This window comes from Anolis sagrei, chromosome 1 (assembly GCF_037176765.1).
Source record: "Anolis sagrei isolate rAnoSag1 chromosome 1, rAnoSag1.mat, whole genome shotgun sequence".
Classification (NCBI taxonomy): domain Eukaryota; kingdom Metazoa; phylum Chordata; class Lepidosauria; order Squamata; family Dactyloidae; genus Anolis; species Anolis sagrei.
The window spans coordinates 50,493,083-50,512,500 of NC_090021.1; the positions used below are offsets into that span (position 1 = coordinate 50,493,083).

The 19,418-nt window shown below is 37.7% G+C and overlaps 1 protein-coding gene across 2 annotated transcripts in view; it reads right to left on the reverse strand.

The window, feature by feature from the left end:
• The window catches only part of TTC27 (tetratricopeptide repeat domain 27), a 102,279-nt gene that overhangs the window by 61,954 nt on the left and 20,907 nt on the right, over positions 1 to 19,418 (reverse strand). For both annotated transcript variants that reach the window (XM_060754004.2, XM_060754002.2), the window contains exons 6-9: positions 11,740 to 11,904; positions 4,160 to 4,296; positions 1,931 to 2,043; positions 1,391 to 1,457 (exon numbers count right to left, since the gene is read on the reverse strand). In XM_060754004.2, the coding sequence (XP_060609987.2) occupies positions 1,391 to 1,457; positions 1,931 to 2,043; positions 4,160 to 4,296; positions 11,740 to 11,904 (482 nt within the window). The remainder of the gene's footprint in view (positions 1 to 1,390; positions 1,458 to 1,930; positions 2,044 to 4,159; positions 4,297 to 11,739; positions 11,905 to 19,418) is intronic.

Below are 19,418 nucleotides of genomic sequence, written 5' to 3' on the forward strand. Positions count from 1 at the left end.
AAAACTATTAAAGGACTAGCTTCATGCCATGCACAAAGTGAGGAAAACATACTACACAAATAGTACAGAGCTGATCCTAGTAAAAGCAACAACTATTTTCAATAAATACTTATGCACATATTGGATTCCCTGATCCATTGAAGGCCTGTGACTCAGTAAATCATCTCTCTTAGTGAAAGGAGGTGAAAACATTCTTCATATCTCTACTTCTTATGCCCTCACCCCACACAAATCCCTACACTTCTTGAAAATCTCCTCTGATATTATTGGGTTGTTGTGTGTTTTCCAGCATGTATGGCTATGTTCCAGAAGCATTCTCTCCTGACATTTTACCTGCATCTATGGCAGGCATCCTTAGAGGTTGTGAGGTCTATTGGGAACTAGGAAAATGGGGTTCATTTATCTGTGGAATGTTCTCTTGTCTGTTGGAGGTAGGTGTGAATGTAGTAACTGGCCACATATATATAATCTCCACTTTCCTAGTTTCCAACAAACCTCACAACTTCTGAGGATGCCTGCAACAGATGCAGACGAAACGTCAGGAGAGAATGCTTCTGGAACATGGCCACACAGCCCAGAAAACCCACAGCAACCCAGTAAAATCACAGTCAGATCCATTATCCATCCAACAACCCAGTGATTCTGGCATGAAAACTTTTGACAATACAATGGTATTATTATTATTTATACCCCACTTTTTCTCTCCAAAAAGGAGACTCAAAGCAGCTATATTGTTGGACTCTCCAGAACAGGTTTGAAACTAGACTTGGAATCTGAAAAGAGGGGAAGCTGGTAAATCGAGAAGCCCTGCTTGCTAGAGACAAATAAGCAGAACTTCACATCAGGTGTTCTATTTTGGGTAGTGGATGCAATGGACCCACCCCTCATACTCTCCAAACCTTCCACATGACTGTGAATCTGAACAATATAGGATTTTCAGTTGCATGAAAAGGTTATTAGATGTATCAACTCATTTTCACAGATCATGCCAGTTACTAAGATAATATTCACATGTGGACTCCAACTTGCCCAAAAGTCGCAAAAGGGTTTCAATATTATTTTTTGTTTTAATTTACACCTTAGCATCATATACATGTAGGAAATAAAATTACATTTTTTCATATTTTCCCCGTAAAAAGATATTAAAACATCAGATGCCATTGTGACTTTTGGCTCACCCTGTACAATGGAGACTAAGTAGAAGTCTATTTCAGATATTGTGCTGAACACAAGGAGAAAAAGTGAGGTATAAATAATAATAATAATACCATTGTATTGTAGAAAGTCTTTTCCTCCATTTTTTCAACACACACACACACACATATATAAAGGGATAACAGATTACACAAAGTTCCAAGCAATCCAAACCCAAGATAGGTAAATTGCTTACTGATGTAAAAGCAAGCAGCTCCTCTTCTGTAAGCTTATGGACTGGGTTATTCTTCTGAAAATCTATGCTGTAAAAAAACATATTCTGTGTATTAATTTGCAAAAATTCTATATAATCTTGGAATGTTTGGATAGGAATCTTAAAGAAAACTTCAAAAAATAAAATTATGCATATTTTACATCAAAATAATCACCACACAATCCTCTGTTCTGAGTGGAGTAGATGTCCCTATAAATGTATATGAACCCAGCAGAATTGGAATTCATTGCTTCTACCTCAGAGCACAGGGACATTTTTTTGAACTCCAACTCCTAGTAGCCATGAAGGCTAGGGGATTTCGAGAGATGCAATAAAAAAAATTGCTTTTCCAAGTTTTGCTCCAGGCGCCGCAAATACTTTGCAGCAGATCTCCATGTGTGGAGTCTCCTTGCCTTGAAGCATTTTTCCACTGACAAGCACTGGGTTTTTTCCTTTCCTTTCCTTTCCTTTTTTATGGCTATGATTTTTGAAGATGACAGATAGAACCAAGTATCCTCTTACCAAATTCCAAGGATAACAGCAAGCTCTTCAGCGCACAGGTCAGGCATCTGGTTCTGATGAGATTCTGCAAACTTTATTTCATTTAGCACGGTGTCGTCATCTATAGCATAATTCTGTTGGGAAGTACAGAGAAGTGATAAAGTGCATCTAACATCATTCATCTGTTTGGAAGCTGCAGTAAAAATAATAATAACAGTAATAAAACAATTTGCACAGCAGCAGTAACAATTTTAACATTGCCAGAAATATCAATCCTGAACTTGAAAAATCAGTAGAAATATTTTCTTGGCTAGCAGAACAGCTACTATGTTGAAGACATTTTTTGAAAAGTAGGTCGGTTAACAGAACTGTAAATTAAGAACAGAGGTTATGTAAAGGAAGAGAAACATTTGGAAAGACATTTTCCATTTATCTTCCCAATCTCTAAAATCAGTGCTTTTCAAAAATATACTTCACGAAATCAATAGTGATAAATATGTTTTCTTGAAAGGCTGTATGCAAGTACAGTATTTTTTTATTCTAAGATGCACACCCTCCTCCCAATATAAACATCTCTCAAAATGGGGTGCATCTTAGAATTGCAGTAGCTGCTTTTTCTGTTGGTGATATTGAAATCTGTATGTATTACAGCTGATGGCGCCTTAGAATGGAAGAAGTGTGGTATATTTGTCTTTATCACAAGTCCATCCAAAGTAGGAACAGGATCTGAGCAAACATGCAAATATTCTACCAACTCATCCAATAAACCATGCACAAGTCACTGTTTCTCCCCAAATGTGTTCAAATGGGCACGGGGCTATTTTCACCACTTCTTTGTGACACCCAGACCAATATTAAGTCCAAGAGAAGCCATTTTTAAACAATAACAAGTGAAAGGAAATGCTGGTTTATTTCCTGGTTTTTAAGCCCCTGCTGCAGAGCTCTCCAGACATTTCCAGTTGGTGACACACTTTTTAGACACAATAAGTCAGTTTAACTAGCAAACTGGAGGTATGGGCATATAAATAACATGTATAGGGACACAAAATATCTCATGATTTTTTTCATATGGCACATCTACACACTGCAGCCAAACATGAATGTGTCCCAACACACAGTTTGGAAAGCTAATCTACAAGTTAAATTGTAAACCATCTAGCTTTCAAAATACTATACAGAAGTTGCTTTGAATTAAATTCCATGTTTGGTTTATGAAAAATCTGGTCTTAATTTATCTTGTTTGATGATTCTTCAAAACTTTTTAAAAAAGTAATATCTATGATACCAAAGGCTGTACAGTCAAAATGACTGTAACAATCAGTTCTTGATTATGAAGATGGGCTTTGCCATATACTTTTGCAACATTTCTCCACACTATTTTGTTTCCTTTGGGTTACCACTGGAGAAGGGTACGGTTTACATACATTTTTTGCTTCTGTTAACATAAACAATTTGAACCAGCAGACATATTTTTGGCATGATACCAGAAGCTTTTCTAATTCAAGGTGACAGCAGCCTTTAATGAAGCTCCTAGTGATGAACCATATGCACACATACATATACGAGAAACTAAAAGGTAGTATAGAAGTATTTCCATTCACCATTAAGATCTAGTCAGGCATTAGATTAAGTCTTGTGGCTTAATTTCTTCACAGTGAAGGTAAATGTTTCCCCTGACACTAAGTCTAGTCATGTCTGACTCCGGGGACTGGTGCTCATCTCCATTTCAGAGCTGGCGTTGTCCGTAGATGCCTCCAAGGTCAAGTGGCCGGCATGACTGCACGAAACATCATTACCTTCCCACCGAAGCGGTACCTATTGATCTATTTGCATGTTTTTGAACTGCTAGGTTAGCAGAAGCTGGGGTTCACCCCGCTTTTTGGACTTGAACCGTCAACCTTTCAGTCAGCAAGTTCAGCAGCTCAGCGGTTTAACCCGCTGCACCACCAGGGAGCCCCAATTTCTTCATAGTCAAGGTATATTGACTACTGATATGTATAGTTATAACATTCCTTTATCTCATTAGTATTTTACAATTAAGACATAAAATTATATTACACAAGAAATGTTAATATAACTTTTACTTAAACCTGCACTATAAAGTCTTAATTTCTATCATCCTCAGAAATCCGCTTATCCTTTATATAAGAGAATAAATAATTATACAGACACACAAAGAAGCCAACATGATGAAATGTTCAGTAGCATTTCGCAGGACAAAAATGGTATAAACCCAATTCAGTCGTATACCTTAGTTAAATCTTCTAGTGGGGTAGGTGCTGGACTAAGTTCACGGTGAGGAAGAAGTACGTTGTCTGTCCTTTGAACATCTAATATGAGTTGTGCTACATATTTTTCTTGAAATCGTGTCCTTTTGCCCAGAGCACCTGCAGGAAATTAACAATTAAAAAAGAAATCAGAACTAGAGAACCTACTATTTAAAGCAGGGCTCCATTTTAACTAGAGAACCTACTATTTAAAGCAGGGCCTCTTCTTTGGGGTTTCAATTTCAGGGGATTATGTAAATTATGTATAACAAAACTGAGTGCCAAAAACTCCCCATCCTGGGATTAATGATAGAAACGTGTACATATGCCTCCTTTGAAGGCACAATGAGTATTCTTTGATGACATGAAACAGATCTTAATCTGGTCAGTACCTGAATGGGAAATGGTCTGGAAACACACACATGGCATCATCAGATCCGTGCCAGAGAAAGAATTTTAAAAATCACAAGAAATAAATACTGAAAAATCTAGAATTTGTAACAAAGATGGGGTTAGGTAAAACAACAAAAGCAGAGAAAATTTGATAGGCTTGAGTCAGAGAAGATCTGTTGGAAATAGCAACCTTCTCAAGCCTCCACTAGTTATTTGTTATGTATATAATTGCTTACTGTATCGTATATGTGTATTGGTTTGCAATTTTACCTAACCCCTTTGTTGTGAGAGAGGCTGCAGACCATGTGATCAGGTCTCAACAGGTTCAAGACCTTAGATGACATTTTAGATCAGTGCTTTGTTTTGAGAAGCCATGTAGAGAAGTGTGTGTTTGCATCAGAAGCAGTAAGTACAGTTATACAGTTTAGACTTCAGTAAGATGCATGCTTTAAGAGTCCTTTGGATTATTGTTTCTAAGGAAGATGTGCTGTGTTACCTCCACAGAGAAACTACTTAAAATCCTAATGTAACAGGATTCATAAGCGAAGTTTGTGTTCATGCAAGTAACTGTAAGAGTCTCAATTAAGTTGTATGTTAAATCTATAAAGAAATTGTCATTAAAGCAAGGCCCATCAACTTTTAAAATTTTCCTTTGACTTCTGCTGCTGTGGTGAATTTTGGATGCCACCATTCTCTTTAATGATCAGGTCCAAACCAAACTGGAAGACATAAATTTTAGCCTTTCCTGATCTTGGTTTACCTTTTTTTTTTAAGATGGCGTAATATATTGCCAATAATATATTGCTTTCTTCCTCCACCCACGGAAGCAGAAAGCTTCCACAAGACCTTCATTAGCTCATAGTGAGCATACAGTAACAAATCATGTTTCTGACAGTGGCAATTCCCACAGAACCTCACTAATCAGAATGCTACCATCAAAGTAACCTCCTTACACCATCATTCTAACCATAAATAAACCCACATATTTTGGTTCCTTACCAACTTGGCTTCTGATTTAAAGTAGCAGCCTTCTAAGCATTACTTCTAAGGACTGGTTTGTGATATTATATTTTTAAATTACATGGGCAAACCCAAGAGACTTTAGGAATGTGTTCAAAAATAATAGGTAAGCTTGGATGTCCCACTATTGAGGATTTATGTAGTTCATGAAGTGAAATGTTGCCTAATAGGTGCATAAAGGAGGGATACTACAGTAATTCCTATGCCATAAAAAAGGGTTCAATTCAGCGTGAATTATGTTTAAACAGGCAGATATATATCAGTTTTATGAAAACTATCAAGGAGATCAACACAATTTATTAAATAAGTCATGAAGGATCAGTTCCAGAAATGAAATAAGTCAAAGATAAAAGAGATAACAATAGCTGGAAGCAATGCAAAATTTGATTTGCTATTTACACAAGATTCAGGCAAAAAGAGGGAAATATAGGTACTGGATTGAGGAAACAGTTAATTACAGTTAAAGAAGAGAAAATGAAGATATATGAACCCACAAGAGCCATGATCATTTGAATTCTGCTCCTGTCTTCTGGAGTATTAGCTATCCCTTCCAATTTGAGGTCGTTTGCAAACTTGATGACCATGCCTTCTAACCCTTCATCTAAGTCATTAATAAAAATGTTAACAGGACTGGGCTCAGGATTGGGACCAGGACGGAACCCTGCGGCTCTCCACTCGTCACTTCTTTTGAAGATGAAGAAGAAGGATTGGTGAGCACCGTCTGGGTTCGTTTGCTTACCCAATTACAGATCCACCTAACCATAGTTTTGCCTAGCCCACATTTGACTAGTTTGTTAGCCAGAAGGTCATGGGGGACCTTGTCCAAGACCTTACTGAATTCCAGATACGCTACAGCTTGTAACTTTAATTTCTGCTGAGCCATTTCTGCAATGTTTATGTAATGGATGGCCAATCTGGATGTCACAACATGTGTACTGTTCTGCGTACCTACTTTAATCTTATTTTGAACTACCTTAAAACTGAGTTTTGAAAGGAAAGTTGAGAGTCAAATGAATAAAAGAGTTTTTTTATTTTTAAAATGCAAAACTGTTAAATAATCATCATGATCACAGTAGACACAAAGAAGAAATTTAATTATCTCTTTCCCAAATTGTGATCCACAAAAAACTTTCCTGCGTATAAGTTACTTCACTGGAAGAAAACACGTCACTGCCATAAGATGCTGTTTGGGAAACAGCATGTAAATATCATGTCTTGCTTGGCCCTACTTCTTCCTTGCTAATTGATCTACATGAATAAACCCAAGCTCTGGAAATACCATTGAAGTGTTCCTAAGATATGAAGTACTGATTTTCAAGATTTCTTTATTAAGTTCTAAGCTTCAGCACAATAAATTAAGTTTCAAAGAGTGAACAGTTCTAAAGTGTTAATTTAGTTTCTGATGCTCTTGGGAAGTTGTGCATAACTCACCATTTGACTTCAACACACACTAAATAATTTAAACAGAGCAGGTGCTATGTGCTCTTTAAAATTAAGTTGTACAATTTTTGTTCCTTTCTTTTCTGGCATGGATTTACTTTCGTGAGGACAATTATATTAAAACCAATGCCTTCATAGTTGGAACACTCAAGAAAAACTTCAAACAAAGAATGAAAATGTTGCAGTCTTTTCCTTTTTTAAAACATGACTGATGTTCCGCATGGGATCCCTCATTAAACTGTTACCGTAAGCTATACATTTGAGGAAAAAAATGTATCAACATTTTGAAAACATTATTATTTTAATTTCGTTCAATGAACTCTAACACATGTGGTTTTTTCCATGATTGCTGGCTGGCTAATCTCTCACTTTTATCTCTTATGGAAAGGGAGGAAAGGGAGAAAAGGGCAAGGAGGAATCTTGAGGAGAACCCCCTCCCAGACAACCCACCCCACTCCAGTCCACCATGCGGCCCCCAAGTTAGAAAGTTTGTCTATGCCTGTTCTACAAGATAACATACTTAGGTCACCCAGTCTAGATGGAATGCTCTATCAAGAAAAACATGACTTGATAAGTAATGATTAGAAAAGGAGAACTACAAATAAGTTTAGCAGTAAGTTGTGAGGCTGGGTTAAGAAGGCAGTGGGGAAATGGGAGGATGGGGTTGACAGGACTTTTAACATCCTAACTCAAGGTAAACTACAGCCCCAATTAGGAAAAAAACACACAAAAATGGAAACAAAGATAGTAATCCCATTTTCATTGGAGAGTTGTCATGCAAAATACGTGCTCTCTTACAGAGCAGTGATGCCTCTCCCCAATGGTGCAGTTGTGATGTTCCCCATGGTACTGCCTTAATAGCCTTGTTAGGTCAGTGCTTAGTTCAAGCTTGGCTCCAGAAGGCATGAATGATGAATTGCCCTTTCTTTTGAAAACTTACAGATTATTTCCAATCATTCATTGCAGATCCTAAAGGAACAAGAATGTCTGCCTTTATAGCTTTAAATTAAGCACCTGCCATTTGCAAATGAGCATGTCTATTCTATTTAAGCATTATAAATAAAGGTATTCTTTTCAAGCTCAAACCCAATGTGCCTGAAATCAGAAATACCAAGCCAGAGATCAAAAGAAGAACACACCCAACCAATTAATTAAAAAAACATAGCTGTATTTTGTTGGGCTAATGCCTCTTCTAAATGTTTCACTTTGAGTTCTTCATCTTTACCCAAGCTTAACAGCTGCAAGTCATAATATTATCTCACAATGTTGGCAATTCCTCCAGACCACATAACTTTACAAAACACGCTATTTAAAAGGCAAAACAAGGGGAAAAATGAATGGGAGGAGAACAGACAAACTATAAATCAGAACCGGTACTAAAATAATTAGAGGAAAAGAACATAACTACCAAACATTAACATAGCACTGAAGATTATGAGAAGCTCCATGACACTCAATATTTTAGGGAAGTCCTCCATATGGTTCCCCTCCTAGATGTGTTACCATGGCCATATTGGCTGAGGGTGGTGGGAGTTATAGTTCAAAACATTGGAAAGCCTCTAGTTGGAAAAGGCTACTTTCGAACAACACTACCCAAAGTGACCATGGACCTCTGCTGTCTTATGAGCCATTGACAGCTTGCCCATGGCAAGCTTCCAGGAAGCTATGTGAGTATGACCAGAGCAGGGTACAAACATGGAACTGTTCCCTAGCACACGGGGGTAAACACTGCTGGTCCACCACATTAGATAGCTTGAGAAACCAAATTAGTTCACACATCAAGGTCTTAGAGATTCACTTGTCTCCCTTTTCCCTGTGCTCTCAGTGAGGTCGGAGTGGTTATCTGCTCCTTTCTAATTCCTACAAAGAGCAGCTCTTTAACAAAAGGAAGGAATTATTGCCAAGAGTGATGACTCCTTTTAATTCTTCTAACTTTCAATGTCTCTGCTGGAAAGAAAACGTTATGCCATTTCACTTAATATGGTTTAGTCTTTTCACCCACTCACAATCACCTCTCTCTGCAGATGTATCCAGTGCATATTATATGTAACTTTATTAAACCAGAAAGCCAAAGTATGATGAGATGTATAGCTCCCAAAGATACGCACCAGCCTCCTGTAGCAGTTGTTTGTGAAGGAGCCTGCAAGAAGCTACATCTGTTTTAATAAAAATTTCTAGTGTTATTCCAAGCATATTCTGCTCCAAAACTCTAATTTTTCAACCAACTACTGAGAAATCAACTATCAAGCAGTTTTCTATAAGCAATATGTTCATCAGCATTTTTCACAATGATGATCCCATGCTAAGATATTTTGTATCTGCGACCATACCTCGTGAAAGCGGATCTGGCCAGGGTGGTCCATGCCTTAGTCACCTCCAGATTGGACGACTGTAATGCGCTCTACATGGGGCTGCCCTTGAAAACGGCTCAGAAATTCCAGTTGGTCCAATGGGCGGCGGCCAGGTTGTTAACTGGTGCTCCTTACAGGGAGCGGTCAACCCTCCTGTTTAAGGAGCTCCACTGGCTGCCATTTATTTTCCGGACCCAATTCAAGGTACAGGTTCTTACCTACAAAGCTCTGAATGGTTTGGGACCGGCCTACCTGCGTGACCGCATTTCTGTGTACGAACCCACACAATATCTTTGATCATTTCGAGAGGCTCTACTATCAAGATTAAAACCCCAATAGTTTCCAAAAAGTAATATTCCTAAAAAACACTTTAACTTAAAATTTGGGATTATTACTTGGTCACAGACATAGGAAATATTCTTCTATAGGTCTATGACCTTTGACAAATTGGAAAGACCTATGATCGGAATTTTAAAGTTTAACCTTTAAAAAACCCTGGAAGTTGTGATGAAATGAAAGTGAAAGTATTCATTTAAACTGAACATGTGTATGAAATAATCTTCCAAAAATGTCTGTAAAGAATTCCTTGATAAAAGAGTCCCCAGATGTCTATTTAATTACATTCCACTGACAACAAAGACGTTTTGATTTAGACAATCTCATAAGCTGACTTGAAAATATGTTGCACTTGGTTTTAATTACTTTATATAATATGTGACTATTGATGCGTTGGTTGTATTGTGTTAATTTTGTGATCGTTTGGTATATTACTTATTATGTTTTATGTTCTCTACTATATTTGTATTACTATAAGCTGCTTTGAGTTCCTTGCTGGGAGATGGCGTGGGGTATAAAGATTATTATTATTATTATTATTATTATTATTAGTAATTGTAAAAATATATAAGGCAATCCTGAAGCAGTTTTTGAGAATAATCAAGAAACAGAAATTTCTAGTGTAAACTTTTGTAAATTCAGGTCTGCATGCATCTAACGAAGTGGACTGGTTTCTATGAAATTTTAATACTACTTTTTTTAGTCTCTTACAGGATTCTCTTATATCTGTTTTTGTTTGGTTTTCCTTAAGCAAGCTAAAGTAGCTATATTTTTAAATGCTGTTATCGTTGTGTGACTTCAAGTCCTTTCCAACTTATGGTGAGTGTAAGGAAAAACATATATCAGAATTTTCTTGGCATGATTTGTTCAGAGGAACCTGCCATTGCCTTATGCTGAGAGAATGTAACCAGTCCATATTCATCCAGTGGGGCTAACAGCTCCACACCACTCTCCGGATTTGAACCGCCAACTTTCCGGTCACTGGTTTAACCCAATGAGCCACCGGGGGTATGTACATAGATGTACATTACGTACATATATGTACTTGCATATATATATATATATATATATATATATATATATACACACACACACACACACACAGTATCTTGGTGATAGGATCCAAATTCGAACATGAAATTTATTTGTTTCATATATATTATGCACATAGCCAAAAGACACCTTTATATATCATTTTGATAAATTTGTGCATGCAACAAACATTGTATACACTGAACCATTAAAAAGCAAAGATGCTACTATCTCTACCAGCCATGTGGACAATTTCAGGTGTTTAATCTGCATTTAGTTTTAAATGACAGTTTTTACTGATTTAATCAATATTTTGCATGGTTTTATCTTCTTGTTTGCTTTGTTTTTTCGTGATTTAATAGAATTCTATTATTAGAAGCCACCATTAGGGTGGAAAAAAATAAAATACACATTTAATAAATAATTAAATATGTAGGTTCTTGTGAGTTTTTTCGGGTTATAGGGCCATGTTCTAGAGGCATTTCTCCTGACGTTTCGCCTGCATCTACGGCAAGCATCCTCACTACCTCTGAGGATGCTTGCCATAGATGCAGGCAAAACGTCAGGAGAAATGCCTCTAGAACATGGCCCTATAGCCCGAAAAAACCCACAAGAACCTAGTGATTCCAGCCATGAAAGCCTTCGACAATAAATTAAATAAGTGTTATTCACTTCAAGCCTAATGTCCTGGTTGAACACTGCATCCCAGTATACCCATTCTAACCAACAAAGATTCAAAGAAATATGCAACTTTAAAATATAAGTAATTAAAGAAACACAATTAACATGATGGGAATTCGTTATAAATTGCATATACTTTGGAGTTGTTTTCACAAAGGAAATTAGTCAACGAATCATAGGAAACACCACACAAACAATATAAATACTCCTCAGCATGTCCTCCGTTGCTTTTCATTTAAATAAGTCTACTAATAGTCCATGCTATTTAGTGTTAAACATTAATGATCAAGAATTTGGAAAAGAAACATACCTGTCAAATCAATCTGTAACTTGGTTATGTTTTTAGCTGCAAGAAAGTGTTCTTTGGCTTTTTTATACTCATAATAATTCAAAAATGTGTAAGCACACTCTAGATGGAATTGAACAGCAAGATGCCAACATTCATCATCAGTGAACAAAGGCTCAATTTCAAGCACTGCAAAAAAAAGAGGAAGAAACAAAAGACAATGACAATTAGAGTATGTGGGATTTATAGGAGTATGTAAAGGAAGGTGTATCTGGTTTGTCACTGGGAACACAACCAACACTGATGTGTAAACCTATTATCTTCTTGGTTTTCAAATAGTTGGACTTTAGGAGCAGGCTGGGATATGTGTGCGCCCTCCAGCTGTTATTGGTGCGCCAATGGTTAGAGAGTTAATGAAAACAGCAGTCCACCATCATTTCAAAGACCACACTTCCCTCATTCCTGGATTAGAGAATCTATTTCATCCCCTCATTTTAACCATAGGTAAATTAAGAACTGAAAACACTATGAAACATCACCATAGGAATTAATCTAGTAGAAAGATATTGTTTTGTGAAAAATGGAACAGACACACAAACACTCCCAGTCCAAATGTTGATATTCAACCATAAAGTTGCTTTTGGTCAAAGAGACTTTTAAAAATCTATGACAGCCTTATTGGCATTGTCCCCATCAAAAATATGTATTTAGCATAGAATCTAGTTAACTTTTAAGATGTCTAGAATGTTAATGCTTTTAAATACGTTTAAATTCTAGAATAGCATTCCACTTCACTGCCTTGAAGTGAAGACTACAGCTGCTGTGAGTGGAACAAGGCTGGCAGGAATGGGATGGACTTATGGATTCTCCTTTCTAAATCCTACCACGTGCATATTTTTAGGCAGCCCCAACAGTACAAGATCTCGATGACATAAAAAACTCCCAAAGCTCCAAATCAAATACAATATTTCTTAAATTCTAAGGTGCCATCAATTGTAAGACACACATTAATTTCACTATTATCAACAGAAAAAGCTTCATTTTTATATATATACTAGCTTGGGTACCTGGCACTGCCCGGGTTATTTGAAAAAGTAATATATTTTTTTGCAAAATGCATAAGGTTGTGAGTGAACTACAACTCACAACATGACAGATTAACCGCCTGAAACTCCAGCAGTAGTTAAAGTTTGTCATGTTGCGCAAGTTTGCACTAAATACATCATTGGGTTGTTGTAGGTTTTTTTGTGCTATATGGCCATGTTCTAGAGGCATTCTCTCCTGACGTTTTGCCTGCATCTATAGCAAGCATCCTCAGAGGTAGTGAGGTCTGAGGATACATCATTGGTGGGATTCAGTGTAATACATCATTGGTGGGATTCAGTGTAATCTCTGGCTGCAGGATAAACTACAGGTCAAACCATAATGGGTCAGTCCCCTCAAGTCCCTCCAGTAGATTCAGTTGGTCACAGGGGTTCTGTGTGCCAAGTTTTGTCCAGATCTGTCATCGATGGTGATCACAGTGTCTCTGGATGTAAGTGAACTACAACTTCCAGAAATGAAGGTCACTCCCCCCCCCCCAAGCCCTCTAGTATTTTCAGTTGGCCATGATGGTTCTGTGTGCCAAGTTAGGTCCAGGGCTATTGTTGGTGGGGTCCAGAGTGCTCTTTGATATTAAGTGAACTATAAATCCCATTACCTACAACAGTTATAAATCAAGGTGAATTCCCCCACTTCTTTGGTCATGGGGGTTCTGTGTGGCAAATGTGGTCCAGGTCCATTGTCAGTGGGGGGTCACAATGCTCTGACTTGATGCAGGGTAAACTACAACTTCCATCATGTGGAGTCAATCCCCCAAACTCCTCCAGTATGTTTAGTTGCCAATTAGTTCTGCTTTGTTTGTTGAGCAGAGTTGGCAAGAGTATGAAATGGTTAAGGAAGAGGCAATGGGTGGGATCATGCAATTTGAACACCAAAGGAGAGAGTAAGAAACACTGGGATGTCTGTGGTGGTGGAAACACATAAAATCTAGGATGAAATTGTCCTCAAATGAAAGCATTCCTTGGGTGGTGGGCAGTTTGGTGTTTGGGGAGGACATTGGCAGGGGTTGGGCTACATGTTGATGGTGCTTGGTATAACCTGAAATGTCACTGGAGGGAGGGCTTTAGGTGGCTCCTCAGCGCTGTGGGTTAAAGCTGCTTGTGGAAGTGGGCACCCCTGCAACATATACACATCCAGATTTTTCACTTTTTATGTATATAGATATAAGCACCTATGATTCTAAGATGCAGCCCATTTTAATAGATATTTATATGGGTGGAGTCCATCTTAGAATTGATGAAATAACCTTTCTGTTAGCACAATGAATAATAAAGACTCTGAAGAATAGGTCTAACAGCAAGGATCCCAGGGAGTAAGCCAGACTTGCCCAAAATAAGATACCATGGATTGAAAGGCCACTTTCACAACAATGCATTCCTTCCATTAACTTTTTGGTCTAAATCCAATGGTTAGTGTCACTGGGTCAATGAAGTGTGTGTAAATGCTGACTTACCATTTAGCAACTGATTTGATGGGTTGGCTCTACCTGAGTTTAGCAACTAGATTTAGACTATACTGTTGTCTTTTAAACTGCACTGTAAGTCATCATCTGATAAAGGGGAGCTAAACTGACATTCTAATTACATAAAAAAGAAAAAAAGAAAAGACATCTGTGTTATGTTTTCAGTTTTAACAGTCCAACCACAACTGGACCGCTGCTCTTTTGCAGCTTCTAACAAGCTGAAATTAGTGTAACAGAATCTATGTGCAAAGAACATATCCAGATCATTGGTTTTCTTAACATTAAGGTCAGGGTGAATAGCATTACTGCTAAGAACCTATAATGTGATATAATGCACTGGGTTTTCACTAATTCAAGAAGATCTAAGAGTAGAAAAGTAGAAGGTAGATAAAAAAAAATCCTAGCAGTAGTAGTACATCATAACTGAACTTGAATGGGGAGGGATCTGTAGAGAAGGGGGGACAAGGATTACTTAAGTCTAGGGCACGTTTCCAAACTTAACTGGAAACATTATGCTTGTTATCAGTTCAAATCAGTATCAGTTTTTATAATCAAGTAATCCCTTCCTTAGCATTGGATTTCAGACTTTACATTAGACTTGAAATCCTATAAGCAATTATATTTGGACAGTGATTATCTAAATTAGGTCTCACAAGAAAGCCAACCCTTTAAAATACTAAACATACAGCCAAGAATCCCATTATGATACACGTTTCTTCACTTTCTAGTGAAGTCCATCAGTTCTTTAGAACAGTGTATCATATGCATATCCAGATATGGTCACACACACACACACAAAACCCACCCTCTTATCCCAGAACTAAAGCTATTCACATCTGAAAGCTTTGAGTTCTCATAAGCAGCTGGTCAAGGTCACAGACAAGATAAAACAGTAATGTAATCCTATTACAGGCACAGAATAGTAAGTATGTTCTACCTTTATACCTTTTTCAAATGTAAAGGGGATTTGGATATTTATATATATTTGGCATCAACAGCTGGAGTCTTGTATGTATAAACATTACTGCTCTCCACTCACAGACTAAATTAAGTTCTTCTAAAGGTTTTCTATTTTTAAAACTGGCTGGGCTCCATGGTACATTTTTAAAAAATGAACATTACAAGATACTAGTACAAGCCGGATGATGTCATTTCTATAAAAAGGTACTTAAAACATACTTGCCAAGTATAATTTACTTCAAGACATTGCTTTCAAGTATGAAAGTCTGAGAGAACTTGGTGTCAAACCTGAATGTATTGTCATATGAAGTTAATTTGTCCTTGTCTTTACAGTCAGCATTAACCATCACTTTAGAATATACATTAACAACAATGTCTGTTTTAGACGCACATAGGGATCCTAAACCATTTTCCTCCCCAACCATGGCACCAACTGAGATCATCGTGGTTGGCTGACATCCATAAAGCAGAGACAACTTCATTAAAAAGAAAAGCAATTCTGCTTGTTACACACAATATTTTTTTTTAAAAAAAACCATACAAAAAATAACATTTCCAAAAATTCTTAACACCTGTTTGAATTAGCAGACATCACATTTTTAGGTAATACAGGTTTAGCTTCCAACAGTCTGCTACTATTAATTGAGTATGAGTCAAATAATGATAGTAATAGTGGAATGGTTCCCAACCTGTGGTCCATGGACCACCAGTGGTCCTCATGAATAAAAATATGGTCTGCGGCCTCACCATTAGTAAACCATTGCCTCGAAACCACACAACAACGAGAGCAACGGTTCTCACAAAACCCTCTTATAGTGCCAAAGCAACGGTGATGTCAGGGGGGGAGAGGCTGATTACCCATGAAACATTATTATTTATTTATTTCAAATATTTGTACCCTGCCTTCTCAACCCCCGGGGCAGCTTACAGCCGGCAGCAATTCAATGCCCCCCCCCCCCACACAAAACATAGTAAAACACAACAATTACATAATACGTAAAAACATTAAATTAAATTTAAAATCCATTTAAAATAGTATTAACTGTTGGACATATCTAAATCCGAATTCTGCGACCAACAACTCAGTCCAAAGTCTGTCCATGGTCCATTCTCCATAACATTGTCAGTCTGCTACCTGAATGCCTGGTCCCACAACCATGTTTTCAACTTCTTCCTGAAGAAAAGGAGGGATGCAGACAATCGAATTTCGCTGGGGAGCAAGTTCCACAGGTGGGGGGCCACCGCCAAGAAGATTACTGCTACCACACAGCTCTAGATTATTAAATATGATGGAGCCCCCGGTGGCGTAGTGGGTTAAACCCCTGTGCCGGCAGGACTGAAGACCGACAGGTCGCAGGTTCGAATCCAGGGAGAGGCGGATGAGCTCCCTCTACCAGCTTCAGCTCCTCATGCGGGGACATGAGAGAAGCCTCCCACAAGGATGATAAAAAACATCAAAATATCATCTGGGCGTCCCCTGGGCAAAGTCCTTGCAGACGGCCAATTCTCTCACATCAGAAGTGACTTGCAGATTCTCAAGTCTCTCCTGACACGACAAAAAAAAAAATTAAATATGATTTCCTGTGGGTGAGCAGATGGCGACTACCGGATGGCATATGTTCTGAAACAGAAACTAGAGCTGATGTGATCTATCCAATGCAATTTTCTGAATCAGAACCCCAAATAACCAAAGTGAATCTAAAGTTGACCAAAAACTGATTTGTACCCGTTTTGGTACTATAAATGCTGGAGAGTGGTCCCTGGTCAAGTGGTCCCTGGTCTAAAAAAGAACAAATTAACAGGTACGCTGGCACATTTGTGGACCTCTGTTGTGTCGAAGACAATGTTTAGGGCTGCAAGGCTATCTGGAGAGGTCCTTCTTTCTGTCACAGCACATTCTCAAGTTTGCTTAACGCGAACAAGGGAGAGGGCCTTCTCAGTGGCTGCTCCCAAACTATGGAATGTCTTTCCTAGAAAAACCAGGGGTGCGTCTACACTGCAGAATTCATGCAATTCAACACTACCTTCACTGCCATGGCTCAATGTTATGGAGTCATACAGTTGTATTTTGATGAAGAACCAGCAGTCTTTGGCAGAGAAGAGACAGATGTAAAACTACTGCTTTGAACCATGGCACTAAAACTGTGTTAGACTGCATTAATTCTGTAGCATAGATGCATTAAAGGATAGCCCTCGTCCTTGCTCTCCTTCCGGAGGCCTATAAAACTTTTTTTTCTGCCAAGCCTCGACAAATTGGCAAGGGTTTATTTATTTATTTATTTATTTATTATTTCATACACTTGTACCCCGCCTTTCTCACCCCCAAGGGGGGACTCGTGGCGGCCTCACAGCAAACACCATTCAGTGCCATCACAATTAGAAAAACATTCAACCAATTCATTGAAACAAACATTAAATGAACAGTTGTTAAAAACACACCAGTTAAAACTAAAGTCCGGGTCAATTCATTGTCACTTCAAATTGCTTGTGTCTTCTTTGCATTTGATGCCATTAATGATCAAACGCTTGGTCCAACAACCAAGTCTTGAGTTTCCTTCTAAAGGACAGGAGGGAGGTGGCTAATCTGATGTCCCCGGGGAGGGAATTCCACAGATAGGGGGCCAGTGCTGAGAAGGCCCTGTCCCACATCACCACCAATTGTGAAGGCGGTGGGATTGAGAGCAGGGACTCTCCAGATGATCTTAAACTTTGTGATGCATAGGCTACTGATGTTGTGTGGTAATGTTTTGAATATTTTTAAATGGCCTCTATGCAGTTTTCAACTCATCTTAGTATTTAACTTTTAAATTTATAAACAGTTTAACTTTTTAATCTTATATTTATACTTTTATTTTGGTGGTTGTGCTGTTTTTAACTTGTATTGTTTTGAATAATCTTGAGTCCCATTATCAGGAGAAAGGCAGACTATAAATCAATGAAATAATAGTTCAAATAATGCTGTATGCAAGCTTTAAATGGTTGCAGAATACCCTTACAGACAAAACAATAAAGAAAAATACACTCAGGCACTCAGACTGATTGCACACGAAACTTAGCAGATGTCCAGAGTCATCTGCATTTTGAAGCTCAGTGAAATTCAATCTTGAATACACCATTCTTTATTCTGTTTTTTAAAAACAGAATTAGGGAAAAGCCAGAATGGGAATCAGAGCAGTTTACAGAACCGTTTGTGGTATTTAAGTATTTTCTCCTGGGCTTTTGTGGAAAAAAGGACAGGAGTTTAAACTGATCGTGCAGTGCTGTTCTTATCTATATAAATAAAAAATGTAATGTTTGTTTGTGGGATTCACATAAATCAAAAACCACTGGGCAAATTGACACCAAATTTGGACACAATACAAATATCAGGCCAACAAGTGGCCATCACTCATAAAAACACTGAAAAACACAGCAGAAGAGATTTAAAAAGCCAAAAAAATAAATAATATATTACAATGGATGTGAAAACCACATATATACACACACAAAACACATATACACAGACTGGACCACAGCAATGTGTGGCAGGGATGGCTAGTGTTGAATAAAAATGTATTCTAGTGGCTTTATTTTAATTTACGCAGTATTTTTAATCTAATCTGCATCCATGAAAATTGAAAAGATTAAAAATCCAGGCTGAATTTCTAAATTAAAATGGTAGTTCCTGAAGTGGTTTTGGCTGCTAGACAGATACAGTAATTCTGTTTTGGCATTTTGAAATGTTACCCCCCGCCCAAAAAAAAAATCTTACTTGGTTTCAACCCAGGAAAGATATGGAACTAAACTCAATAAGAAATGCATATAAATAGGGCTATCAATTAAAAAGTGTTAATTACAGAACTTTCTAAATGAGGTTAACAGTATTTGGATAGGCCCTAACTGCGCAACTTTTAACTTTAAAGGATCTGTTACTTTTCCATTATTTTAACTGAGACATTACTAATGGTTTTCTTCAGCTGGTTTTTATAATGATACACAAGAAGACTATTTCATACTGCTTGCTAAAAGCAACATTCCAATTATTGTAATACACTAGCACTAAGTACATTAACTGCATCCTTCTAAAGGCAATTCACCACGCAACCTTCTTTGGAAAAAAAGAAGGTTGAGACCATTATGCCAAGAAATAAATTGTGTCAGATGGGTTTGAGGCTTGCCCTCTCTTACTTCTGAGGAGGAT